Here is a 26,565-nt window from a genome sequence, read left to right on the forward strand (position 1 = left end):
GGTCGAGCTTCGTTGACTTACAGTGCTCAGTGTAATAATAGGTCATATTGACTGGCACAAAGCACTGGAAATAGAGTGGATTATGTTGTTAGTATAAACTGCATGTAATAACCTGATTCATATCAGTTATTTGTTTCCTTTAAACTGTAAGGTACAATTCATGAGATGTTCAACTTCTGTCCAGAAGAAGAGCACAGGATCCAACTGCTACATCATATGACTATATGCAAGCTTTAGAAACCGCTTTTGGTACCACTGAGAGTCCAGCTGATCTTCTTGTCAAATTCAGACACACATTTCATTGCAAGGGTTAAAAACTGTCTGCCCACCTGCTTAGGTTAGATAAGCTACTACACTGTGTTTTCAGGAAAGGAGGTGTGGTGCTGTCTGAGATGAATCGACTCCGCATTGAGCAAGTTGTGAGAGGTGCATTGCAACAAGACATGATAGCTCTTCGAATTCGCATGACACACAAGCTGTGACTGCCTAAGCTCCGTCGCTTTCAGCTTGTCCTGCCAGAAAAGTACAGGAAGGTGGTAATGAAATCACTGCACGATGACTCTGGTCATTTGGGCCTTGATAAAACATATGGCCTGATTCAAGATCGGTTTTACTGGCCAAAAATGAAGTCAGATGTTGATGAGTACTGTAGATCTTGTGTGCGGTGTATAAAAAGGAAGACTCTACCCAAGAGAGTTGCTCCTCTCATTCATTTGCAAAGTGATGGGCCATTGGACCTTGTGTGTATGGACTTTTTGTCCATTGAACCAGATTCAAGCAACACAGAAAATGTTCTGGTCATCACTGATCACTATACACGCTACGCTCAAGCCTTTCCAACGAGAGACCAGAAAGCCGCTACAGTGGCGAAAGTGCTGATTGAGAAATATTTCATCCACTATGGACTGCCAACGAGAATGCATAGTGATCGAGGAAGAGATTTTGAGAGCCGTCTCATCCATGAGGTTCTGAGTACACTTGGGATTGAGAAGTCCAGGACAACGCCCTACCATCCTCAGGGGGATCCCCAGCCTGAGAGGTTTAACAGGACATTGTTGAACATGCTCGGGACCCTAGAGCCAAACAGGAAGAAAAGATGGAGTCAGCATATTGTACACCTTGTCCACGCCTACAACTGCACTCCCAATGAAGCTACTGGGTGTTCGCCCTATTACCTCATGTTTGGGCGTGAAGCGAGACTGCCAGTTGATCTGTGCTTTGGCACATCCAGCGATGGCACACAACAGAAAACTTACCTCAAGTATGTGACTGATATGAGGAAGGAGTTGAAAGCTGCGTATGAACTTGCAGAATCCATTGCAGCCAAGCAGAACGAAGGAAATAAACGGAGATATGACCAAAAGATCCGTTTCTCTCAGTTACTGCCTGGAGACAGAGTCCTAATATGAAATTTAGGATTACAGGGGAAGCATAAGTTGGCAGATCGCTGGGCTTCAACTCCTTATGTAGTGGAAAGCCAGATGCCAAACTTGCCTGTGTTTTGATTGAGACCAGAGGATGGAAATGGCCCAATAAAAATCCTCCATCGAAATAGTCTTACGAACAAGACGAAAGAAACATCCCAAAGATGGGTCAGTAAAAGATAAGATATCACAGGAAACACCAGACGAGAGATCTGGGAAAGGAGATGTGAAACCAGATAACTGTGACTGGAAGGGATACACAGATTCGGAGGATGAGGAATATGAACTGTTGTATGACTTTTCTGTCAGAACTCCCAGGGCCAAAATGGATGAAGAGATGTCAGAACCATTTAGCTTGGATTTGGATATTGCCTGGAATCACTTGACAGAACAACCAGAAGTGATGCAAGATATGGTGGAAGGACCACAAAATGAGCCAGAGTCTGATGAGAAACTGAGTTACAAGAGACAATTAAGATACAAGAGCAGGCTCAAAATGATGAGACACTGGATGCAGAGAATCACTTGTCACAAGACACAGAATCAGAAACTGAAACCAGAAGAACTCAAAGAGTCAAAAGAGCACCATCCAGGTGAACCTATGACACCTTAGGGCAACCAAGTGACATTGCAGCTCCTATAGTGAAATATGTCTCTTGCCTTTATAAGTGGATAAGTGCCCCTCTTATCACCTACTTACATGTTTTATACCTGAGCACTAACATATGTATTCTGCTATGTTTGTGTGTGGTTTCAAAAGTACAAAGTCATGAGGGCATGTCTTATATTGGTGGGGGGAGAGTGTAATAACCTGATTCATATCAGCTATTTGTTTCCTTTAAACTGTGGGGTACTATTCATGAGATGTTCAACTTCTGTCTAGTTATGAGTTACTGAAAGCTGTATACTTTAAGGTTTTACGTTTAAATATTGGAATATTGTTCACAATGAGCTAAGACTTTTAGTGTCTAATACAGAGTGTAATAATTGCTTACTTTAAGATTACTGACCTCGGGGTGGGGTTAATGTTTTGGTTTCATACTGAGATCGCGCGAGATGTGAGTAGAGGGGGGCAGGGGCCCCAGATGCGCCGTGCGCCGTGCGCCCTAGTCTTGCCGCCTGGGATCTGTCTGTCGGACTCACCGGCCCAACAGTGTGTTTGGGCTGTGTGATCTACTAGTGATATATACATATATATATATATATCGGCCCACCGGGCAAATGCACTGTATGCCAGATTACCAGTCCGTGCCTGGAGGTAGACGAGCGGGGAAGAGAGAGAGACGTGAGAGGGAAAACAGCGTGTAGCGTTTTTGTTTGTTTTTTTGGGTGTGGTTTCGATTTTTATGGACGTTAAAGCGTCTGTTGGAGACTCCGCTGAAAGCGTAAGACAGCGGTGGGACAGTGCTTCAGTGTGTTTTTTATTTTATTTTTTTTTTCAGTCCGGTGAATCCAGCTGGCCGGAGTCTCTGTTCTGGAGAGACGTCGGCCCTGCCTCTTTGCAGACGAGACTGCAGCCGGGAGGAGCTTCGTCAGCGGTGGTGGACTTGCTGCGGATCCAGGGGGTCGTGCTGTGCTGTGCCGGGACCAGGAGGACGCCTGAGGTTTTTTATTCTATGACCGGAGCAGATCTGTGTTTTCCTCACGAGCTCCAACTATAATTATTGCAAGCTTGCATAACTAAACTAAACCTACTGAACAAAAGAGCGCACTCAGTATCCGGGTTTTTTTTCCCCCAGTGGTTATGTTGTTTTTTTTTTCATGCCCGGGCTCGTGGTATTTTCGATACATGTTAAAAACTTCTTTATTTCATTCATAATACAAAGTTAAACTGATGTGCTGTGTTTGTCTTGTTTTATCAGTTTGACACCCCTGCCCTAGACAGTGTTTATTCTGAGATGTATCTCCCACCATATTGAAACGTCTTGAGAATTAAAGGTGCACATAGTACGCCGAGGGTTACATGCATGAGCATTCAACAGTGTTGTAAATGATGCACTCTCCTGTCAGAAACTACCCTTCATTCATTTCCATGCACTCACTGCAGTCAAGCTGCGCCCTCTGTCTCTGCTGCTGGTATTATTTCACAGCACAGTCACATAAACAACAAATATCAGCAACATGGAGTGATTGCGTCATGTCCTGTTGCACATAAAAATGAAGAGGGAGTAAAAGTAGGCCGTACTCAGACCAAGTCAGGCATTGTGCCGAATCACCACAGGGTTGTCCATCAGTGTGTGGGGTTCAGGGGGGCAGCTGTGGCTGAAACTTCTTCATGTCACTACTTTGCAGCATAAACTTCAAGCCAGACACAGACAGAGAAGCTGAGTAGATGAAATAAACCAAGCCAGAACACAGAAGGTGGCTGGTAGCACAGAAATAGTTTTTTTCCTCACACGTCTCTCACCACAACACATCTACTTCCTCACCAGCTGATTGTCATTGCAGTTTCTCACGGCCCCTTAATGGAGGTATCAGACTGCTGCTCTGCTACCAGCTCTGCCCATGCAGTTGATGTGCAATTTAAGGTTTTGGATCTTTTTTTTTTTAATGCAGATTTAACCCCTTGATCCCCGAGCAGTTTCTGGATGTGTTTTGCTTCTGTCACTTGCTCACAATCAGCAAAATAACAAGTTATTTCCTGATTGTTTCACAGCGGTTACATTCAGCACTTATAGACACGCCCACAGCAACTTATAGACACGCCCACAGCAACTTATAGACACGCCCACAGCAACCCACCTCAGCTCCCCTCACCTCCACACGACCACCGGACAACCCTGCTACGACTTGCTGCAACGCCTCATCCTGTGTGAAGTCACGCTAACAGCGAGGGGAGTCTGCTGTAGTGCTGAGTGGTTGAAGAAATGTTAATGGACGTTTTGCAGTGAAACCAGGTCACATTCAAAACCAGGACAAGCAGAGTACAACTGTTGTTGATCCTGATGCAGACGACAGCTTCTGGGCCCCGGTGCTCTTGTGATACTTACGCCTAGGCTGTCATGACAGGATACTCAAGTACAATAACCATACTGTGTATGTCAACCATTCCAGCTCATCATATTTCTCATGCTTGACTTGAACCACAACAGAATGAGCAAGCACTTGACCAGAAACAGATAATTTCTGAAATGTTTCCACTGCAGGAGGGACTAATGCATATTCATGACTGACTTCTTGTTTGTCACTTCCTCTTATCAGAGGAGCTGTAGATTATCAGAAACTTCCTGCATGTCATCACTTAGCATATTTACTGCAGACTGTTTGGATGCAGAGGACGACACATCAGACGCTGGTGTAGTGAACTCATTCAGGTGTTGCAGCTTTCAAAGGTAAAGTTTGTGACATTATTTTTTCTTCTATGTAGAGAAGATAAAAACTTCCACTTGCAGTTGTCGTGATATCACTTAAACAATGTTTGTAGATATTAAAAAACCTTTAACCTGATCTCTCAAACAACAGGTTTCACTGTGAAGGATGGAAGATTTACACATGAACAACACCTCACAGGAGGAAAGCTTTGATTACAGCAACATCACCTACGACTATGATGAAAATCCTGTGTCTATCAGAGATGTGGTGACATACATAATCGTTGGTATCGGCCTTCCTTTGACCCTCGTGGCCATCTATGCTCTTCATTCTCAGGTATGTACATTATGACTGAAATGTCTTTATTTATTTTCTTATTATTTATTTCTTTGTGTCGTACAGTCTGTCTGTAAAGAATCTTGATCTGGGTTGTGGTCTAGTCGTCAGGTGCTGGGGTGAAGTGTTGTAATGACCTTTACATTTAGAGGAATCATTTCATATTTCAAATTGCTCCACATTGACTCTGCAGGTGGGGAGAGCTCAGTAGGTGCAGTTCAGTGATGGGATTTCTCTGAGATCACCAAGATCACAAACTAAAAAGTCGTGATCGTGTTTAAAAAATAGTTACTTTGGTCATAAATCAACTCAACCTGAGAAAAACTGGTAGACTGTTACTGGAAATATCACTTACGTAGTTATTAACACATCAGGAAACAAACATGTTGACAGGAAACAAAAAGGAGATGAAGTGATGTAATAATGAGAGAGCAGCAGCTCAGAGCAGGTGGAGCTGGAGATGGTGTTGATAATAAAGTTCATACTGACGTTAATTCAGACAAACACACTTAAATGTCTGAACAGAACACAGAAAAGTTTAGCTGCAGCCTGTAGTGATTTTACACTTCATTGATGGTCAAGTTTAATGAACACAGAGCAAAACTCCCCGTCCACTATTTGTTCATATTACAGAAATCAAACATTGTGTTCATTAATAACAGACTAATTGTTTCATTTTTGTTTCTAATAATCTGGTTGTAGTCACATGTAAGTCCATATTTAATGTTTCTTTTCACCACCACTCTTCTAAATATGATTTGCATTATGTTTACGCCTCGCAGGTGAGAAATGGTCAAGTTGCTCCGATCTACGTCATCAACCTTCTCATCTCTGACATCATTCAGTTCTGCTGCATGATCGCTTGGAACGCACCAGCTGAGGTTTTGAATTCTAAAATTGTAAACACCATTTACGACTTCAGTCTGATGGCCAGTGTTGGCTTCATGGTGTGTGTCGCCCTGGAAAGGTAACTATCTGTCTATCCAGTATGTGTGTAGCTTCTGTGTCTGATCATTATATTACTTTATAATTCTGAAGCTCCTCAAAGACTATGTGTCCATCTTGTATTACAGGTATTTGGTCGTCGCCTGGCCACTGTGGTACCGCTTCAGACGAACCATCAAGACCTCTGTGGTGGTCTGTGTCGTGGTCTGGGTCCTTCCTCTTGTCTTTGTCCTCATTTTACATTTCTCCTCTGTCTTTTGGGTCACTATAACTGTCTATGTTATCTTCTATCTCCTTCCCTTCCCACTGCTCATATTCTTCCTGGGTGGGACCCTCAAAGCTCTGTCTGCCAGCACTGTCCCCTCTGATGAAAAACGAAGAATTGTGGGAGTTTTGGTTCTGGTGCTGCTTATTTACACACTGCTGTTCATGCCCAGTGTCATCTGGTTACTGTCAGAGGAAGCAAAAAAGAACTTAACCTTTAAAATCCTGCCTCTCATCTTTCTCTGGTTGAGTCCTCTTGCAGACTTATTTCTGTACGTGTTCATGAGGAAAGGGATCATAGACAAGCTTTTGGCCTCTGTGTGTTGTTGCAGAATGGACAGCAATGATATCAGCAGATCATCAGGAAATGATGACAACATTCACACAGTCAGCTCTGTGTAGGCAGAGAAAGAGGGAGAGAGAGAAAGGAGAGAAAACAGAAGGAGAAATGTAGGCAAATAGAAAGAATAGAGACAAGACAGATACTGTCATCTACTGATACGATTTCCAATCAGACACCTAACTGTAGATAAAAGGAAGCATTGCTTTGACTCTGCTGTGGGAGAACTGGTTGCTGGGAAATGTTTTGGTCAACTTGTTCTGGTTCACTGTGAAGGCTTCAACACATGTAAATAAAATATGTTTCTTATTATTTTGTCAGCTGTAAGTTGATGTCTATCATTATTATCTTTATGTTTTGATGAACTGAGCTCATTATAGCCACCAAAATCTTTATTCTGACTGTTGTCTGTTTCTTTAACAGGGAGAGCATCTTAACAAGTCTTTAGGACTTTTTTCTTCTTTGGTCTCTCTTTAAATTTCATTTCTTGTTCAGTTTTTCTCAGTTATATCTAACGTACATCTATCCAAAACTGCTTTTGTTTTTGCTACATATTATTTGTTCATCTTTATTTCATATTTTTGCTGTTTTAGTGGTTGGCATGTTAGTTTTTAGGATGTGACTCAGAGCATGTATTTGAACAGTTCTTGTGTGTTTTCAATAAACACTTTCTACTGATCTTGGTTCATGGGCTGTCATTTAGCTCAGCTGGTAGAGCAGCCGCCCCATGTACGAAGGCTCAGCACAGGGTTTGATCATGTGACTTAAATGTCTGCAGAAAAAAAAGGTCTCAATCAAAAAACATGTCTTGTCTTTCGTCTTAAAAGGCTGAAGACCGAAGAACTTTGTTAAGCTTGTCTGAACTTTTCACACTGAGATAATGAAATCTGTAAACCATTGGAAACACCATAAATCATTTATACTATGATAAATAACTGTATCTGCTCTTTCTTTCCATTAGTTAGTCATCTAAACAGAATTATTACAGTACATAATACAATATGATCAATATTCAGAGCAGAGACGACATGAATAAAACAAAATGTGTCTCAGCTTGTGACTGACTCAAAGAGTTGAAAAATTAAAGAGTCCGTGTAGCCTGAAAGTTCGTCTTTGGCCTGAAAAAGAAAAATTCTAATCAGGGCAGTTTGCAGTACATGCTCTGACCACAAGATGACGCTGTTTACCACTCAGACTGTGTATTATGCACCTGCATGTCCATTCTGCATACTGTCAGTGATTACTATTTATTATGTAATATCATATTCAGTGTTTATTCGTTTCATTTAATCATTAATTCATCTACAATAACAGGATTACCAAATATTAATAATAAGTACAAGTTAATGGCATAATTTAATTGTTAATATGATTCACTGAATCTGTCTTATACCAAAATCATTTATCTTTAAGTTAAGCCCAAAAAAAGTGAATAGTTTACATATAAAGATGTTGTTGTGTTCAAAGTCACGTTATTCTTTGTTTTCTCCTGGTGTGTTCACTCCTCATTCCTCTTGCTAAACTAAGAAGTCATATCCAAATGTATTAGTCGAAAGCCAATACTGCACATCCAAGTGAAATATGTGAACATTTAATCAATAATTGCATACACATTTAATTGTATGCAGTGTGTCTGAAACATAAAGAACTATTTTACAGAGTAGATATCTATGAAGAAGATGCACCTCATGCAGTCTTGTCTCAACATCGCTCCCTCCTGTCAGAGATAAGAAGTGTCAGGGCCATAATCGTAAATGTTGACCTCTTTTCCAACACATAACTCCAGTGAAGGTGACGAGCTGTGAAAGTTTCAAGAAGTCCAAAATGACCAGTGCATAGCTACAGTTACGGTGAGGAGTTACAGAAGTTTTAGTTCCTGCTCAGAGAGGAACAGAGTTCAGGTTTCTTTTTTTTACAATGTCAGGACACACCCTCAGAGGTGATTTCCAGTCGTACCGCCAAGCCTGATTCAGGGTGTGTTGCACAGACCGTCAGTGCTGTGTGGTGACTTTGTTTCAAAGCTTGATGCTGGCTCAGAGGATCTCTGTGAGGATTTTCACTTTACACACACACACACACACACACACACACACACACACACACACACACACACACACACACACACACACATTTGGACTTTGGTATCTGAGAGCAGAGAAAGTGGATCGTGGCTGCTGCTGTGATCCTGCACGACGCCCACTACATATATTATTACTGTCATTATTACTACCATATCTGTTACTGTAATCATTTTTATCATTCATTATAATTCATTGTCATTTTATCAGTCATTGTACAATTTGTTTGTGTTGATTTGTCCTGTACACGTGACATCCATTGCACGTCTGTCCGTCCTGGGAGAGGGATCCCTCCTCTGTGGCTCTTCCTGAGGTTTCTTCCACCTTTTTTCCCTGTTAAAGGTTTTTGTGGGCAAGTTTTTCCTCACTCGAACCGAGGGTCTAAGGACAGAGGGTGTCACTCCCTGTACAGATTGTAAAGCCCTCTGAGGCAAATGTACTTTGTGACTTTGGGCTATACAAATAAAATTGATTTGATTTGATTTGATTTGTCTCACCTGCAGGTATGAAACTTCTCACTGTTGACGTGTCACTGTTTTGTTTTTCTTTTATTCTGAACCTTTTTTGAATGTACTTTTATCAGTTTTTAAAACACATTTAAAACTTAAAACTGCTCACTGTAAAAGTAGTTGTGCACATTGCACGGCAACTAGCCACACATCACATTACTTATGAACTCTTCTCTCTGCCCTGTACACTCTTTGTACTCATGACACAGTGCTGAGTTGTATCTCTCATAACCGACCAGGTGGCTTCAAATGTTCAAAGGTCGTGGTTTTTTTATGGTTGCTTACTGGATTTTGTACTTTCCTGCTTTTATGTCACCAACACGTGAACAGCTTTCACTGGGAGGACAGAGCAATAATTAATAATGGATTACATTTATATTTTGTCGCCAGCAAATTCACACCGACCTGGGTGGTTAAACAACAGTTTAAATATGACCCTGAACGAAGCTTTCTCTTCCTCTCTGCTTCAAAAACATGTCTCCTAACTTGTCAGTCAGGTTTCATGGTTTCATGTCTTTGCTTGCTGTCAGTTGCTGGTTGAAAAAAAAACAAATAGGGAAGTGTACAGTTGCTTCGTCAGCAAGAAGGCCTAACTTCCTGAACTGCTGTTGCCATAACAACTGTGAGGTCACGATTGCTTCCTGTTTGTCAGCTTAGTTGTGTGAGCTCGTCGGATCAGCAACTTCTTCTCTTCATCTAAAGGTTTGTAAGCAACACTTTTCACTGTTGAACAACTCTCTATTAATTAAATATACTGTGTGTGTGTGTGTGTGTGTGTGTGTGTGTGTGTGTGTGTGTGTGAAATAAGCTCTTTTTGTTTTTACAAAGCGAGCCAAACAAGTCTTCCCACTTCCTGTGTGAGATTTAAGATTGAAAATGTAATAGAAACTTAACAGACAAATCAAAAATGCAGTTCTAAATGATAAAAAAATATATTAAATGATAAAATTATGCAAATGTACAATGTTTTTTTTTTAATTTAAGTTAATATCAGATCAGATGCTTTTCCTTCACCATCAACCAGGTGATCAAACAAATCAAATTTACATTTATTTTACTCTGAGCCTAAAATTTATTTAACCATGGAACATTTTCACCTGCTAACTCAACATTAGCTGTTGTGAAAATGTGAAAATGTTTCTTTTTTTTTTTTAGCAGGAAGCCACAATGACACCAGAGGACCTTTTGCACAGTCTAGAGGATTTAGGAGATGAGGAATTCAAGGACTTCAAATGGCATCTGAAGCAGCCTGGAATTTTGGAAGAGCACCAACCCATCAAAGAGTTCAAGCTGGAGAAGGCAGAAAGGCGGGACACAGTGGATCTGATGGTGAACGCCTATAAACTTCATGGAGCTCTAAAGGTGACCAAGAAGGTTTTAAAGAAGATAAACAGGAATGATGTAGTGCAGCGTCTGACAGACACCAGCTCAGGACCAGAAGGTCAGTCACACTTTTGATTTGTATTTTCAAATCATAACCAGGTCTGTTCCTTTGGATGCTTTGCATGTCGGCGTGTGCTCGTCTTGTATTGGGTATTGAGGGTTGTAAGCTCCTGCTGCAGTTAACTGGCACTGCCGTTCATGTTGTAGGTATTACCTCTGTCATCAGGGCCAAACCTTTTGGAGGCATAACAATGGCGGTCAACAGGCTAAACAAGAGGCAAATTAAAATCCCTGATCATCTTTGTTGTGTGTTTGTTCAGGTGATCCTGTTGCAGTTTGTCAGCATGAACTTAAATGCAACCTGAAGAGGAAGTTCCGGTGTGTGTTTGAGGGAATTGCTAAAGCAGGAAATCCAACCCTTCTGAACCAAATCTACACAGAGCTCTACATCACAGAGGGAGGGACTGGAGAAGTCAATGATGAACATGAGGTCAGACAAATTGAAACAGAATCCAGGAATCCAGACAAACCAGAAACAACAATCAGACATGAAGACATCTTTAAGCCCCCACCTGGGAGAGAGGGACCAATCAGAACAGTGATGACAAAGGGAGTGGCTGGCATTGGGAAAACAGTCTTAACGCAGAAGTTCACTCTGGACTGGGCTGAAAACAAAATCAACCAGGACGTTCAGTTCACGTTTCCATTCACTTTCAGAGAGCTGAATGTGCTGAAGGAGAAAAGGTACAGCATGGTCGAACTTGTTCATCACTTCTTTACTGAAGCCAAAGAAGCAGGAATCTACAGGCTTGAAGAATTCCAGGTTGTATTCATCTTTGATGGTCTGGATGAGTGTCGACTTCCCCTAGACTTCCACAATGCTGAGATCCTGACTGACGTGACAGAGTCCACCTCAGTGGGTGTGCTGCTGACAAACCTCATCAGGGGGAAACTGCTTCCCTCTGCTCGCCTCTGGATAACCACACGACCTGCAGCCGTCAGTCAGATTCCACCCGACTGTGTTGACATGCTGACAGAGGTCAGAGGGTTCACTGACCCACAGAAGGATGAGTACTTCAGAAAGAGATTCAGAGATGAGGAGCAGGCCAGTAGAATCATAGCTCACATTAAAATATCACGGAGTCTCTACATCATGTGCCACATCCCAGTCTTCTGCTGGATCACTGCTACAGTTCTGGAGAATGTGTTGAAAACCAGAGAGGGAGGAGGAGAGCTGCCCAAGACCCTGACTAAGATGTACATCCACTTCCTGGTGGTTCAGTCCAAACTGAAGAACGTCAAGTATGACGGAAGAGCTGAGACAGATCACCACTGGAACCCAGAAAACAGGGAGATGATTGCGTCTCTGGGGAAACTGGCTTTTGAGCAGCTGCAGAAGGGGAACCTGATCTTCTATGAATCAGACCTGACCGAGTGTGGCATCGATATCACAGCAGCCTCAGTGTACTCAGGAGTGTTCACACAGATCTTCAGAGAGGAGAGTGGGCTGTACCAGGACAAGGTGTTCTGCTTCGTCCATCTGAGCGTTCAGGAGTTTCTCGCTGCTCTTCATGTCCATCTGACCTTCATCAACTCTGGTGTCAATCTGCTGTCAGAAGAACAATCAGCCTCCCATGAGTCTGAAACAGAGAAAGACAACTCTGCAGAGACACGTTTCTATAAGAACGCTGTGGACAAGGCCTTAGAGAGTCCTAATGGACACCTGGACCTGTTCCTTCGCTTCCTTCTGGGCCTTTCACTGCAGACCAATCAGAGTCTCCTTCGTGGCTTGCTGACAGAGAAAGGAAGTAGCTCACATGACAATCAGAAAATTGTGCAGTACATCAAGGTGCAGCTCGAGGACAACCTCTCTAAAGAGAAAAGCATCAATCTGTTCCACTGTCTGAATGAGCTGAACGATCGTTCTGTACTGAGGAAGATCCAGCATTCCCTGAGATCAGGCAGTTTCTTCAGAGTGAGTTTCTCTCCTGATCAGTGGTCAGCTCTGGTCTTCATCTTGCTGTCCTCAGAAAAAGATCTGGATGTGTTCGACCTGAAGAAATATGCAGCTTCAGAACAGGCTCTTCTGAGGCTGATACCATTGGTCAAAGACTCCAACAAAGCTCTGTAAGTACAGAGCAATTTCTATAAATCATAACTTAAAAATTCTGCTGTCTTTCAACTTATTACTATTATTTTTCTTTATTATTGTTTCATCAGGCTGAATAACTGTAACCTCTCAAAAAGAAGCTGTGAAGCTCTGTCCTCAATTCTCAGCTCCCAGTCCTCTAGTCTGAGAGAGCTGGACCTGAGTAACAACAACCTGCAGGACGCAGGAGTGAAGCTGCTGTCTGCTGGACTGGAGAGTCCACACTGTACATTGGAGACTCTCAGGTCAAGTTAAATCAGTTTAAATTTTATTCATGTAGTCATCTGCCTTGATCCGTACAGCATACGCCAAATATTAACTATCTTCTTGTTGATTTTCTCTTCAGGATGAGAGTGTGCATGCTGACAGAGAGAAGCTGTGAAGATCTTTCCTCAGTTCTGAGCTCGCAGGCCTCTGGTCTGAGAGAGCTGGACTTGAGTTACAACGACCTGCAGGATTCAGGAGTGAAGCAGCTCAGTGTCGGACTGAAGAAACCACAGAGTACACTGAAAACGCTCAGGTCATATGAAGTTACAGTTTATCTTAAATTATTTCAGACATTTATCTAAGCTCTGAATGCTACAGAATGCACGTTGACTTCTTGGTTGTTCTGACTAAGATTTGAAATTTCATGTCTATTTATTCAAGATTCAAGAAGTTAGTCATAATAAACTGTAAGGATATTAGCCAGTGTTGAGAAGACGTTACAGCATATCACCAGATTTAATTGCTGGCTCCTGATCTTGTTTACTAGTTTATACTGTTTCAGAGTTAAAATGCAGATCTTTCCTGTTTCCTGTTATCCTGTCAAACTCATTTATCTTTTTACATTTTCCTTCTTGTTGATGTTCTATCACCAGACTGAGAGGGTGCAACCTCTCAGAGAGAAGTTGTGAAGCTATGTCCTCAGTCCTCAGCTGCCACTCCTCCAGTTTAAAAGAGCTGGACATGAACGAAAACAACCTGCAGGATTTAGGAGTGAAGCTGCTCTCTGATGGACTGGAGAATCCACACTGTACCCTGGAAACTCTCAGGTCAGGATTCAACAGCATGTTCAGCTGATAACACAAATTTACATGACTGGATACAATCATAACCTGTATAAGATGTCTCTGCTTATATTATATCCTGTTGATATTATAATTTGCTAAATTATAAACAGTTATACATGCTTTTATTAGTTTTTGAAAAACAAAACATTATGTTAATGTAGTGATGTAGCTGATAGTATTGTAGTATCTTCAGATGAAGTGACATGTGATGTTCTGTTTGCAGGCTGTCGGGCTGTCTCATCACAGAGGATGGCTGTGTTTCTCTAGTCTCAGCTCTGAGCTCCAACCCCTCCCATCTGAAAGAGCTGGACCTGAGCTACAATCATCCTGGAGACTCAGGAGTGAATCTGCTGTCTGCTGGACTGGACGATCCACAGTGGAGATTGGACACACTCAGGTACGGATATACAGTACCAGTCAAACATTCAGCTGTGAAAAAACAAAAACGTGCAGACTTGAACTGGGACATTTTCACCTCGAGGTTACAGATATGTGTGGAAAGTGAACAGTGAGGTATCATCATCAAGTTACTGAACATGATCATAGGATTACAGTGTAACCAGTACCACTGTACTCTGTGCAATGACAATACAGGAATTATATTATTAATTAATTAATTCTATTCTGTTTTTAGTGTTTATGCTTCCATGCTGAAAGATGATGTGCTGGTCTGACCCCTCCTCTTCTTTTCAGGGTGGAACCTCATGGAGTCCAGTGGTTGAGACCAGGTCTGACAAAGTGTAAGTGTGTTTTTAATTTGACCCATGAAAAGAAAGCAGCACACCACCATCATCCATCTTCAAACTGTGACATCATTTATTCAAATCTCCGATGTCGTGCTTAAACCTTAATAAATTCAGCACCTCTTTTTCTGTCCATCAGATTCCTGTGAAGTCACAATTGACACAAACACCGTACACAGAAAGATCCAACTGTCTGACATCAACAGGAAGGTGACATATGGGGAGGAGGATCAGTCATATCCTGATCATCCAGACAGATTCGACCGCTGGCCTCAGCTGCTGTGTAGAAACGGCCTGACTGGTCGCTGTTACTGGGAGGTCGAGTGGAGAGGAGAGGTTGATATAGCTGTGACTTACAGAGGGATCAGCAGGAAAGGAGACAGATATGACGGCGAGTTTGGAGAGAATGATCAGTCCTGGAGTCTGAGCTGTTCTGGTGATGGTTACTCTGTCAGACACAATAACAGAGGAACATCCATCTCCTCCTCCTGCTCGGTTTCTAGCAGAGTAGCAGTGTATGTAGACTCTCCTGCTGGCACTCTGTCCTTCTACAGCATCTTCTCTGACATGTCGATCCACATCCACACCTTCAGCACCACATTCACTGAAGCTCTTTATCCTGGATTTGGGTTCTGGTCTTCCAAGTGTGGTTCCTCAGTGTCTCTGTGTTCTCTGTGGGAAGAAGAGTCTCCTGCTGCTGAACTGACTCGTTTGTGAATGCAGTTCAAGTGGTGTTGCTCTCTGAGTCTGGCGTCAATGATTGACAAGTTGGAAATTACAGTGGCCCTGACAGGAGTGTGCAGACACAGTCAAGACATAGAACGGACAAACAGGGACACAGAGGAGAGACAGGAACTAAACAGACATGCAGGACACCAGGTGAAACTAATCAGGGACAGGTGCATGATCCAAAATAGGCGGGAAAACAAGGCAGGAAGTAGAAGTAGACAGGGTAGAACTACAAAATAAAACAGTAATCAGAACAAACTCAAACTCGGTTTTGCGAATAGAGTTTATAGAAATCTAAAAAAACATTGCTGCTAGAATTAGTTGCTGTTTCTCTTTTTCCAGGAAATGATGACAGATGGGATATGCAAAAACGTGTGTATTCTTTGAGAGCTGACATGCAAAAGAGTCTCATGCGTTGACAGTATGCTTATTGATAAAATGTTTTCCAGAGGGGAAAGATTTGTGTACGACCGCAAAAGGTCTCTGTGTTAAGAACAGGAACCATGTAGCTTCCTCTTTTTGACCATCATCTCTGTTTGGCGCACAGCCTCGCGTTGACTGCTTTGTGTAGATAAACAGGAGCCTCCTGCATGCATTCACTTATTTACTGCAGAGGACGACACATCAGACGCTGGTGTAGTGAACTCATTCAGGTGTTGCAGCTTTCAAAGGTAAAGTTTGTGACATTATTTTTTCTTCTATGTAGAGAAGATAAAAACTTCCACTTGCAGTTGTCGTGATATCACTTAAACAATGTTTGTAGATATTAAAAAACCTTTAACCTGATCTCTCAAACAACAGGTTTCACTGTGAAGGATGGAAGATTTACACATGAACAACACCTCACAAGAGGTTTGATTACAACTACGATTATGAAAATGCTATGCATCCAAAGCTGCTTTTGTTTTTGCTGCATATTATTTGTTCATCTTTATTTCATATTTTTGCTGTTTTAGTGGTTGGCATGTTAGTTTTTAGGATGTGACTCAGAGCATGTATTTGAACAGTTCTTGTGTGTTTTCAATAAACACTTTCTACTGATCTTGGTCTTTGGCTGTTGTTTGCACTTTGGGTCCTCTAAAACGTTCGATGAACATGTTAAAACACCAACCCTGCTGTTACCAGGCAGGCGCCCTTATAACTAATAATATTTATTAGTTTAAGAGAAGTCTACACTATGTTTGTTCTTTTTTATTTTTTTTAACCATAGCTGATTACAAATGTCAGACTGTTTCAGACAGCGATTAGTATGGAGACAGGTACTCTTTTATATAATAATTAGGTGCTGCGCAATCGCGATTAATCTATCAATAAATGTTATCAATAAATTAAATGCATTTTTCTGAGACTGAAGCTTATAATGAATTATTTATTGTTAATGATCAAATAATGTAGAATAAACTCAGTAAAGTATATGAAATTCATTCATGTTTGGCTTAAGGTGCACATTGCACAGTGCAAACAGAAAAAAGCCAGCAGATGAGGAAATATACTGAGGAGTGCCACACTCCTGTAGTGTAGACTGGTGTTTTGCTTTTAGTGATATGTTAAAGTCGTGTTACTTCTGTGGAATTTTAAATCGGCTTTGCAAACTGTGCAAATTGCCTTGTTTTGTCCAAGGCGTCGGGCAACTTTTTTAAAATATAAGGTTCCCCCTAAAAGTCCGTCCTTATCCATCCTTTAACCACAGACTCTCCTTTAGTTAGGATAGATCATAGACATATATGCAACAGACTCTCCTTTAGTTAGGTAGATCATAGACATATACACTAGACTCTCCTTTAGTTAGGATAGATCATAGACATATATACATAGACTCTCCCTTTTTTTAGGATAGATCATAACATTATATACAGACTCTCCTTTAGTTAGGATAGATCATAGCTACATATATACATGACTCCTTTGTTAGGATAGTCATAGACATTATTACATAGTGAGTCTCCTTTAGTTAGGATAGATCACTAGACATATATACACAGACGCCTCACTGAGCAGGTTGGTCCGTTGCTGCGATACGTTACGTGTCCGCCCAATTGGATGTGGCAGATCTGCCCATAAACTAAAACAAGCCGGGCCGGTTTTTACATGGGCAATGTGGGCGACCGCCCAGGGCGCAGTCTCCGTGAGGGCTTTAAGTTAATGCCTCTTATACACCCATTCACACACACACACTAATATATCTGGGAAACAAAGCTCTACTTTGCCACATCCAAAATGGCGGCCGCCACCGGACGTAAACAAAACCGCGTTAATTTTTTAAAATTAATCGACAAAATTAACGCGTTAATTTTGACAGCACTAATAATAATATAAGTTTATTACAAACTCAGAATAGTACAATTACAGGATGCAAATGACATGTGTCTTCTTAGACCTGCAGGTACAAGAGACCCCGATGACTAACCTCAGCCTCCTTTTATTCTTTCTCTCTCTTACGTGACTTTGCACACTATGGATCCTTATTTCCTTCAAAAACGAGACATTATCTCAACTGTATGAACTAATGTTTTCACGCTCTCTTTCCATCATTCAGGTGAACATGATCAGATAAGGTCAACAGGTAAAGTCCTGGAAAGTGCTTCTTTCCTTCCGGGAACTGACCTATTTCAAGCCAGGACAAAGACGGGATGAGATGTTAACCATGAAATGAATCCTGGGATTCTTTTTGCCACGACACATTACACATTACAGCTTTCAGATGGAAGTTTTTCTTACATGACTTTTTTCTTTTATATGTAAAGATATCAGAAAATGAATATGCAGATTGTGCAGCAGCTTTGAACTGACGGTGTAATGAAACAAGTTAAACATTTTCACTGTCCCTCTCTTCCCTTCAATACAATTTTGACATGTAAGTCAAAATAAATATTTTATTGTGTAATGAAGAGACAGCAGAGACATAAAAACAGATACAATATGTGGAATAAAGAATGAAGTAAAGAAAGAATTGCTTTGACTCTGCTCTGATAGAAGACAGGAAAAGGGCATGGTTTGTACCACTAATTACATCAAATTGGACAAATGTTCAGAGGAGGAAATGTCTACTTGTTTCTCACTTCCTCTTATCAGAGGAGCTGTAGATTATCAGAAACTTCCTGCATGTCATCACTTAGCATATTTACTGCAGACTGTTTGGATGCAGAGGACGACACATCAGACGCTGGTGTAGTGAACTCATTCAGGTGTTGCAGCTTTCAAAGGTAAAGTTTGTGACATTATTTTTTCTTCTATGTAGAGAAGATAAAAACTTCCACTTGCAGTTGTCGTGATATCACTTAAACAATGTTTGTAGATATTAAAAAACATTTAACCTGATCTCTCAAACAACAGGTTTCACTGTGAAGGATGGAAGATTTACACATGAACAACACCTCACAGGAGGAAAGCTTTGATTACAGCGACATCACCTACAACTATGATGAAAATATTATGTTTATCTTCACTGTGGTGACATACATAATGAAAATATTATGTTTATCTTCACTGTGGTGACATACATAATCGTTGGTGTCGGCCTTCCTTTGACTCTCGTGGCCATCTATGCTCTTTATTCTCAGGTATGTACATTATGACTGAAATGTCTTTATTTCTTTTATAATTATTCATTTCTTTGTGTCGTACAGTCTGTCTGTAAAGAATCTTGATCTGGGTTGTGGTCTAGTCGTCAGGTGCTGGGGTGAAGTGTTGTAATGACCTTTACATTTAGAGGAATCATTTCATATTTCAAATTGCTCCACATTGACTCTGCAGGTGGGGAGAGCTCAGTAGGTGCAGTTCAGTGATGGGATTTCTCTGAGATCACCAAGATCACAAACTAAAAAGTCGTGATCGTGTTTAAAAAATAGTTACTTTGGTCATAAATCAACTCAACCTGAGAAAAACTGGTAGACTGTTACTGGAAATATCACTTGCGTAGTTATTAACACATCAGGAAACAAACATGTTGACAGGAAACAAAAAGGAGATGAAGTGATGTAATAATGAGAGAGCAGCAGCTCAGAGCAGGTGGAGCTGGAGATGGTGTTGATAATAAAGTTCATACTGACGTTAATTCAGACAAACACACTTAAATGTCTGAACAGAACACAGAAAAGTTTAGCTGCAGCCTGTAGTGATTTTACACTTCATTGATGGTCAAGTTTAATGAACACAGAGCAAAACTCCCCGTCCACTATTTGTTCATATTACAGAAATCAAACATTGTGTTCATTAATAACAGACTAATTGTTTCATTTTTGTTTCTAATAATCTGGTTGTAGTCACATGTAAGTCCATATTTAATGTTTCTTTTCACCACCACTCTTCTAAATATGATTTGCATTATGTTTACGCCTCGCAGGTGAGAAATGGTCAAGTTGCTCCGATCTACGTCATCAACCTTCTCATCACCGACATCATTCAGTTCTGCTGCATGATCGCTTGGAACGCACCAGCTGAGGTTTTGAATTCTAAAATTGTAAACACCATTTACGACTTCAGTCTGATGGCCAGTGTTGGCTTCATGGTGTGTGTCGCCCTGGAAAGGTAACTATCTGTCTATCCAGTATGTGTGTAGCTTCTGTGTCTGATCATTATATTACTTTATAATTCTGAAGCTCCTCAAAGACTATGTGTCCATCTTGTATTACAGGTATTTGGTCGTCGCCTGGCCACTGTGGTACCGCTTCAGACGAACCATCAAGACCTCTGTGGTGGTCTGTGTCGTGGTCTGGGTCTTTCCTCTTGTCTTTGTCCTCATTTCATATTTCTCCTCTGTCTTTTGGGTCACTATAACTGTCTATGTTATCTTCTATCTCCTTCCCTTCCCACTGCTCATATTCTTCCTGGGTGGGACCCTCAAAGCTCTGTCTGCCAGCACTGTCCCCTCTGATGAAAAACGAAGAATTGTGGGAGTTTTGGTTCTGGTGCTGCTTATTTACACACTGCTGTTCATGCCCAGTGTCATCTGGTTACTGTCAGAGGAAGCAAAAAAGAACTTAACCTTTAAAATCCTGCCTCTCATCTTTCTCTGGTTGAGTCCTCTTGCAGACTTATTTCTGTACGTGTTCATGAGGAAAGGGATCATAGACAAGCTTTTGGCCTCTGTGTGTTGTTGCAGAATGGACAGCAATGATATCAGCAGATCATCAGGAAATGATGACAACATTCACACAGTCAGCTCTGTGTAGGCAGAGAAAGAGGGAGAGAGAGAAAGGAGAGAAAACAGAAGGAGAAATGTAGGCAAATAGAAAGAATAGAGACAAGACAGATACTGTCATCTACTGATACGATTTCCAATCAGACACCTAACTGTAGATAAAAGGAAGCATTGCTTTGACTCTGCTGTGGGAGAACTGGTTGCTGGGAAATGTTTTGGTCAACTTGTTCTGGTTCACTGTGAAGGCTTCAACACATGTAAATAAAATATGTTTCTTATTATTTTGTCAGCTGTAAGTTGATGTCTATCATTATTATCTTTATGTTTTGATGAACTGAGCTCATTATAGCCACCAAAATCTTTATTCTGACTGTTGTCTGTTTCTTTAACAGGGAGAGCATCTTAACAAGTCTTTAGGACTTTTTTCTTCTTTGGTCTCTCTTTAAATTTCATTTCTTGTTCAGTTTTTCTCAGTTATATCTAACGTACATCTATCCAAAACTGCTTTTGTTTTTGCTGCATATTATTTGTTCATCTTTATTTCATATTTTTGCTGTTTTAGTGGTTGGCATGTTAGTTTTTAGGATGTGACTCAGAGCATGTATTTGAACAGTTCTTGTGTGTTTTCAATAAACACTTTCTACTGATCTTGGTCTTTGGCTGTTGTTTGCACTTTGGGTCCTCTAAAACGTTCAACCTAACAACATGAACATGAAACTAAAAGTCAGACTTTGTAAACTAGAAAACTTCAGAAGTTACAGTGTACAAAATGACTGAATCAAACATTCAATAGAATATAAAGAACCTAATTCAGTATTGAGTAACTTCTTGAGAGTTTTGATGCTTATCGACGTGCAGCTTCCTGCACAGAAACATTTGGTTCATCAGCAACAATCTCTCACGATCTGTCAGAGGACGCTGGGTTGTGCAATTAAACTTTAATGTTTTTATTAAACCTTGATGATCTTTTAACCGGCTACAACTGAAGTCAATCTTTTTGCTTTTTCTCTTCTTTGATTCAAAGTTAATAAACATTTTTTAAAGGTGATGATTAAAAACAGAATCATTGAAAGTCTGTTGAACTTGTGTTGAATAGATTTCTTTTTAAAGTATCAGTTCAGCCTCATTGTAATAGATATCTACACATATTTGAACTTATCTTTTACTGTCTAGTTGCTTCTTTAATTCTGCGACACACAGAAAACCTCTGCCACTGTTTGCCTGACGTGTACAAACTGTGTCCTCAGAGACAGATCAGGCCTCAGATGTATTGCGCAATGTATCAGGTAAGAGTGACACTCTGTGCTTGTTGGACGTGGCAGGAAAACTTTTTATTAAAAACCTCAGTGAGTAAAAGTCTTCATCTTTTTGGAAATTTCAAGAAATGGAAAAATAATAGAAACATCATTCTTTTGCATTGGTAAATGTAATAATCTTTATTTACAACAGTTCTATTAGTTGGGTCTAGTAATAGAAAGGTATGTCATTCATGCAGAAGTTGGGCTGCAGGCTCTCGAAGGTGCAGTCAGACGTGTCCATGGCACAGCGGCCACAGTGGCAGCTCAAAGCCACAGGGTATGTGACGGTCGGGTCCACACCGGGCGGGCAGTCAGGAAGCTCAAATGTCTTGTAGTGTAAGTCCCGGTACGTGCACACATGCTGATAAACGTTGCTGAATGGTATCTTAATGACAGGGTCCTGTCAGGAGGGGAGCAGAAACAACACGGTGAATGTCACAGTGCTTTTAACCTACACATCATATGTAGAGTGGACGGGGGAACGCCAGTCTATGACTGTGAAACTCACTGGAACACTTAATCACTGATATGAGCCAATTAAACTCTCAAGTGGTGAAACTGGATCATATTTTATGGAGAAAATGTTTTCTGGTTTTCCCTCTGATGTCCTCCGGCTGCTCCGCCTCAACTCTCTGTGATTTACAGAGTTTATGACGGACAGTGAAGTAAACTGTAGCTGTTGTTAGCTCACTGTGAGCTCAGAGCACCGGGGGGTTGTGTTTATATTTGTACCACAGGCATTTTAGACCACCGGGAAGAAGAGGAGGTTTTTTTTTAGGCCCACAATACCTTGGTGATGCAGTGACCACTACAGATGGTTGTTTCCACAGGGTGACACTTGGAACAGCCCTCCTTCTCTAGAGACACTGTCTGGTTGATGAGCTGGCAGGGCGGCAGCTGGGAGGCCACTGGTGATGGAAGATGTCACATTTTTCAAATGCATCACACACTGTGACCCCTCTGTCATGATGGGAGTGAAGCTTCCTCTTTCTTTGTGATTACGTGTCAATTCTCTCGTACGTATTATGTACAAATACTAACAATCCAGACACTTTGTATTTTGTCAAAGTTTAGTTTCATGTTTTTCTTGCATGTTTGATCACTCCATGATCATAAAACAAACGCTCCTGTTCAATGATTAAAATAAAGATGCATCTAAAGGATCCAAAGGACAGAAAGTTCATCACTTTTAACTCTTGGTTACTGTCACGGAGGAGTGGGGAGTCCTTTTACAGGTAAGGACCCAAATGCAGCATTTACACAAGCCTAATGACAAAACAAAACAGTGAGGGATAAAACAAAGACACACAGGAGCAGAATACAAAAAAACAAAGGACACAAAAAAAAAGGAATAACCAAAAAGCATCTGGGAAAACCAGGCCAAAAGACACAAACAAAAGACTCAAAGAAACAGGCAACAAATCCAAAAGGGCAAAAGAAAAGAAAGAAAAGATACCGGCAACCATGAAAAGCAAGGGATTCGGACACACTGAGAAACAAGGCAGAAAACACACAGACACCAAAACACAAAAGGAAGGAAACACAGGAACTAAATGGACAAACACATGAAACAAATCAGGGGCAGGTGCAAGACGAGACAGACAGGGTGGAAAATAAAACAGGAAACACAGAAACAAACTCAAATCTGTTACAGGTACATCCACTCAGGGATGGGTGGAGGGACGGGAATGAATTAAAACATCCAAAAACCAAACTGACACATGAATTATGGACAAGTGGACAAGTAGGCTAAAGCTGTGGACACGAAAAGAAAAGGATAAATCTGTGTCATCATTTTGATAGGTGGCTTACTCGTCTTTGTTATGCAAAACTGACATTATCAAACATTATATGGAGATGGGAGTGAGTGCTAGTGATGTCAGAACATAACTTTACAATAAAAACATGCTGATTTTTGATAAATATTTCCTGTTAGGTGAAAATAAAATGTCTTATTTACCTGCAGGAGCCAGGGGCCAAACGAAAGATGAGGCTCCCAGAAACAAAGTCAACATCAAGGGGAACATCGCTGTGCTGACCCGTGTAGCCATCACCCTGCAGGAGATGAGGTGGGTTAGTGAGTCGATTAATCAAGAATCCAGTTAGTCGTTCTATTGATTTCCAGGGGTGCTGTTGTGGAGGAAGGTAGTTACTGCGTGTGATGTTGAAATGGGTGGAAAAGATTACTGTGAACTATTATATTCTGACCTCTGCTGTTCATTTAAGTATATGTTTCTGACTTTTATTCAAACAGATTTGTTCAGTTTAGTAAATCAACACGGAAAGGACGTAGATCTGAGTTTGCACACAGGCAACTTTAAAAATAGATGAATGAGATAAACTGAATAAATCAGCCTTACCTCTCTGGTGTCTGCAGGGAGTGTGCTAAGGCTGGCTGTCCTGCTCAGTCTTTATACAGCACAGAGGAGCCTGGTATCCAGGATGAAAGCTCACCGTGTTTTTGTTAAAAAGAGGAGCGTAGTAGAGTTTTGACCTTTATTTACCCGGGGGATTACTGTCCCTGCGTGTCACTTTTACATCCTGTACACTCATTTGAAGTGCCAGAGTGATAGAAGGTGCAGGGCCTGACTCAAGGACACTATGACAGTTTAACTTATATGTGAGCTGTGGTAGCCTACGACCTGATGCTACACTGACCTGTGATCAGGTGAATGGTGTCTCTGCCATTTGTGCATCTGTTCTGATTCTGGTGAAACTGGATCATATTTTATGGAGGAAATGTTTTCTGGTTTTCCCTCTGATGTCCTCCGGCTGCTCCGCCTCAACTCTCTGTGATTTACAGAGTTTATGATGGACAGTGAAGTAAACTGTAGCTGCTGTTAGCTGATGTTAGCACAGTTTGTAGGCTGGGCTCAGATTGTTGACAGGTTGGTTCCTGGGGGACTGAGCTGATGTCATGCCAGAACCAGAGCTGGGTAACATAACCAGGTTCGGCCTCTTTGGACATAATGGCAGAGGAAAAGAGACTGAAGAGGACGTTGACAGAGGAAGCTGAGAAGAGAAAAGGAGAGAGTGAGTGAGCAAGAAGAGAAGTAAACTAAATCAAAACTATAATATTATAAAAATCAGTTTTGTGAGTCACTACAAAAACAGGGCTGCTTATCCTACTTGATGCTGCGCAGTAAAATACTGGAAGGTTCGTATGTTGAACTGACAGTGCTGTTGACTAGGGAGCATGTATAACACATGAGAAGAACATGAACATACGCTTATGTGACTGGTTTTTATCTAATCTCCATTTTGAGGCACGGAAGGATGAAGGATGAAGAGTGTCAGGTAGTAATCTGCAGCTGCCGGTGATATAATCCTGTTTAATCAATGTGGGAGCACTGTGACACACAGACTTCCTCCTGACGTGGTTAAATGATGACTGATCCTGTCGTTGAAGGTTTTTTTTTTTTTAAAGGGTTCAGATGACACAGCATGATTCAGCTTTCCTGTTTCAGAAGCACAGCAGCATGTATTAACAAAATTCATTTTTTTTTGCCAATTTCAGATAATTTACAGTAGGCATATTTTTATACTTTGGTGATATCATTTCTGGGTTTAAAGATTTCAGCTCATGTGGAGATATTATGAATATACACATATCAGTAAAGATGTAAATGTAAATATTTGAGTTCAGTAAGACTTTCAAGTTTCAGGTTTATTTGCATATGCAGGGGAACAATACAGTGAAATGTGTTGGACATATATATACACACACATATATATACACTATATTTATACTAAAATAAAATATGAAAATATGTATGAATGCTGTATACAGTGTTCAAGACAAGTTTTGCAGACAAAGTAAGGTGACAGGTGTTAAAAATCTCCAGCCTCGTTCAGCATAGCAACAGTTGAAATTGTTGCATCTATTGTTTGCATAAGTGTATTATTTGTTAAACTTTTCAAAGATCATTGTCTAATTAAAATTCATTTAAGTTTCATTTGTTTTCTATGATTTCATTGAGAGGCACCTGGCTGCAGACCTCCACTGTCACGCACCTCCACTGTCAGGCCCGGAAGTGATGACGTTTTTTGGGGGGTGGAGAGGACATTTTGAGAGGGTCATTTTCATTTTCAGATGAAAATGATTTTCAGATGCCTCACTGAGCACGTTGGTCCGTTGCTGCGTTACGTTAACGCGTCCACTATATTGGATGTGGCAGATCTGCCCGTAAACTAATAACAGGAAATGGACTGAACTTCATAAAGCGCCTTTCTACAAAGTTCTTTAAGTTAATGTCTCTTATACACCCATTCACACACACACTAATATATCTGGGAAACAAACAGGCACCAAAAACAACGTATGTAACTTTTAAAGTGATGATTCTAAATGTTTACTCCTTATGTAAGCACCAAACCAACGTATGTATTTTTCTAATGCTGAGTGTTTGCAGCTACTAATGTGTGTAACACTGTTACTGTGATGATAAATATTGAAATATTTATATTTAACATTTAATCTGTGTCTATAATAACCAGATCCCGAAATGTAGATGTGACATGAGGGTTTCTGAATAAAGAGCACTAATGTTTACATTTAATTGATTTTGATTAATGATTAATCATTGATGAACATATATATATACACACACACACACACACACACACACCACCACAAACTAATAGTAGATATAACACACACACACACAAACACACCACACACAACACACACACATAATAGATATGTATATATGTATATGTATGTATATATATATGTGTGTGTGTGTGTGTGTGTGTATGTGTGTGTGTGTGTATAAAATAATTAAATATATATATAATTTTATGTCATTGTTTACTAATTAATTCATTTGTGCGGAAAACGATTCATCCGGAAGTGCATTCACG

General features: G+C 40.7%; 4 protein-coding genes and 1 long non-coding RNA gene across 8 annotated transcripts; 3 read left to right on the forward strand and 2 right to left on the reverse strand.

Annotated features, from left to right (window-relative positions):
- Positions 1–2,864: 2,864 nt before the first annotated feature.
- On the reverse strand, positions 2,865–16,314 carry LOC113744838 (uncharacterized). Its single transcript, XR_003461868.1, has 2 exons — positions 16,107–16,314; positions 2,865–4,927 (listed from the first exon to the last, which is right to left on the reverse strand). It is a non-coding gene; the product is annotated as an uncharacterized LOC113744838 (long non-coding RNA).
- On the forward strand, positions 4,626–7,300 carry LOC109137088 (G-protein coupled receptor 4-like). The gene is made up of 4 exons (XM_027275893.1): positions 4,626–4,756; positions 4,887–5,072; positions 5,855–6,039; positions 6,146–7,300. The coding sequence occupies exons 2-4, from the start codon at positions 4,902–4,904 to the stop codon at positions 6,681–6,683; spliced, it is 894 nt and encodes a 297-aa protein (XP_027131694.1). The 5' UTR covers positions 4,626–4,756; positions 4,887–4,901; the 3' UTR covers positions 6,684–7,300.
- LOC104939180 (NACHT, LRR and PYD domains-containing protein 12) lies at positions 9,840–18,692 on the forward strand. 4 transcript variants are annotated; one of them, XR_003461863.1, is made up of 11 exons: positions 9,840–9,910; positions 10,364–10,649; positions 10,912–12,718; positions 12,812–12,985; positions 13,087–13,260; positions 13,601–13,774; positions 14,016–14,189; positions 14,486–14,532; positions 14,675–15,935; positions 16,066–16,116; positions 18,649–18,679. XR_003461863.1 is itself a non-coding variant. In XM_019254467.2 (9 exons), the coding sequence occupies exons 2-9, from the start codon at positions 10,376–10,378 to the stop codon at positions 15,250–15,252; spliced, it is 3,402 nt and encodes a 1,133-aa protein (XP_019110012.2). In that variant the 5' UTR covers positions 9,840–9,910; positions 10,364–10,375; the 3' UTR covers positions 15,253–16,305. The 4 variants fall into 4 exon arrangements, 1 of the variants encoding a protein (XP_019110012.2); XR_003461862.1 differs by having other exon boundaries at positions 14,675–16,116; positions 18,649–18,692; XR_002041580.2 differs by lacking the exon at positions 18,649–18,679 and having other exon boundaries at positions 16,066–16,305.
- A 1,007-nt stretch (positions 18,693–19,699) lies between these two features.
- Positions 19,700–21,052, forward strand: LOC113744836 (G-protein coupled receptor 4-like). Its single transcript, XM_027275896.1, has 2 exons — positions 19,700–19,791; positions 19,898–21,052. Exons 1-2 carry the CDS (start codon positions 19,751–19,753, stop codon positions 20,433–20,435), a joined length of 579 nt encoding a protein of 192 aa, XP_027131697.1. The 5' UTR covers positions 19,700–19,750; the 3' UTR covers positions 20,436–21,052.
- A 778-nt stretch (positions 21,053–21,830) lies between these two features.
- On the reverse strand, positions 21,831–23,753 carry LOC104937563 (gonadotropin subunit beta-2). Its single transcript, XM_010753819.2, has 3 exons — positions 23,663–23,753; positions 22,492–22,610; positions 21,831–22,102 (listed from the first exon to the last, which is right to left on the reverse strand). Exons 1-3 carry the CDS (start codon positions 23,751–23,753, stop codon positions 21,869–21,871), a joined length of 444 nt encoding a protein of 147 aa, XP_010752121.1. The 3' UTR covers positions 21,831–21,868.
- Positions 23,754–26,565: the final 2,812 nt, after the last annotated feature.

This window comes from Larimichthys crocea, unplaced genomic scaffold, assembly GCF_000972845.2.
Source record: "Larimichthys crocea isolate SSNF unplaced genomic scaffold, L_crocea_2.0 scaffold239, whole genome shotgun sequence".
Lineage (NCBI taxonomy): Eukaryota > Metazoa > Chordata > Actinopteri > Sciaenidae > Larimichthys > Larimichthys crocea.

What these genes read in the sequence shown, in the direction of transcription:
- LOC109137088 (XM_027275893.1), top strand. Translation starts at nt 4,902, where the DNA reads ATGGAAGATTTACACATGAACAACACCTCACAGGAGGAAAGCTTTGAT. An exon ending in TCTATGCTCTTCATTCTCAG is followed by an intron (nt 5,073 to 5,854) that starts GTATGTACATTA and finishes TACGCCTCGCAG; the next exon opens with GTGAGAAATGGTCAAGTTGC. An exon ending in GTGTGTGTCGCCCTGGAAAG is followed by an intron (nt 6,040 to 6,145) that starts GTAACTATCTGT and finishes CTTGTATTACAG; the next exon opens with GTATTTGGTCGTCGCCTGGC.
- LOC104939180 (XM_019254467.2), top strand. Translation starts at nt 10,376, where the DNA reads ATGACACCAGAGGACCTTTTGCACAGTCTAGAGGATTTAGGAGATGAG. An exon ending in TGGAGATTGGACACACTCAG is followed by an intron (nt 14,190 to 14,485) that starts GTACGGATATAC and finishes TCTTCTTTTCAG; the next exon opens with GGTGGAACCTCATGGAGTCC. An exon ending in GAGACCAGGTCTGACAAAGT is followed by an intron (nt 14,533 to 14,674) that starts GTAAGTGTGTTT and finishes TCTGTCCATCAG; the next exon opens with ATTCCTGTGAAGTCACAATT.
- LOC113744836 (XM_027275896.1), top strand. Translation starts at nt 19,751, where the DNA reads ATGGCCAGTGTTGGCTTCATGGTGTGTGTCGCCCTGGAAAG. An exon ending in GTGTGTGTCGCCCTGGAAAG is followed by an intron (nt 19,792 to 19,897) that starts GTAACTATCTGT and finishes CTTGTATTACAG; the next exon opens with GTATTTGGTCGTCGCCTGGC.
- LOC104937563 (XM_010753819.2), bottom strand. Translation starts at nt 23,753, where the DNA reads ATGGCTACACGGGTCAGCACAGCGATGTTCCCCTTGATGTTGACTTTG. An exon ending in TTGGCCCCTGGCTCCTGCAG is followed by an intron (nt 22,611 to 23,662) that starts GTAAATAAGACA and finishes TTCCATCACCAG; the next exon opens with TGGCCTCCCAGCTGCCGCCC. An exon ending in GTGGTCACTGCATCACCAAG is followed by an intron (nt 22,103 to 22,491) that starts GTATTGTGGGCC and finishes CCCTCCTGACAG; the next exon opens with GACCCTGTCATTAAGATACC.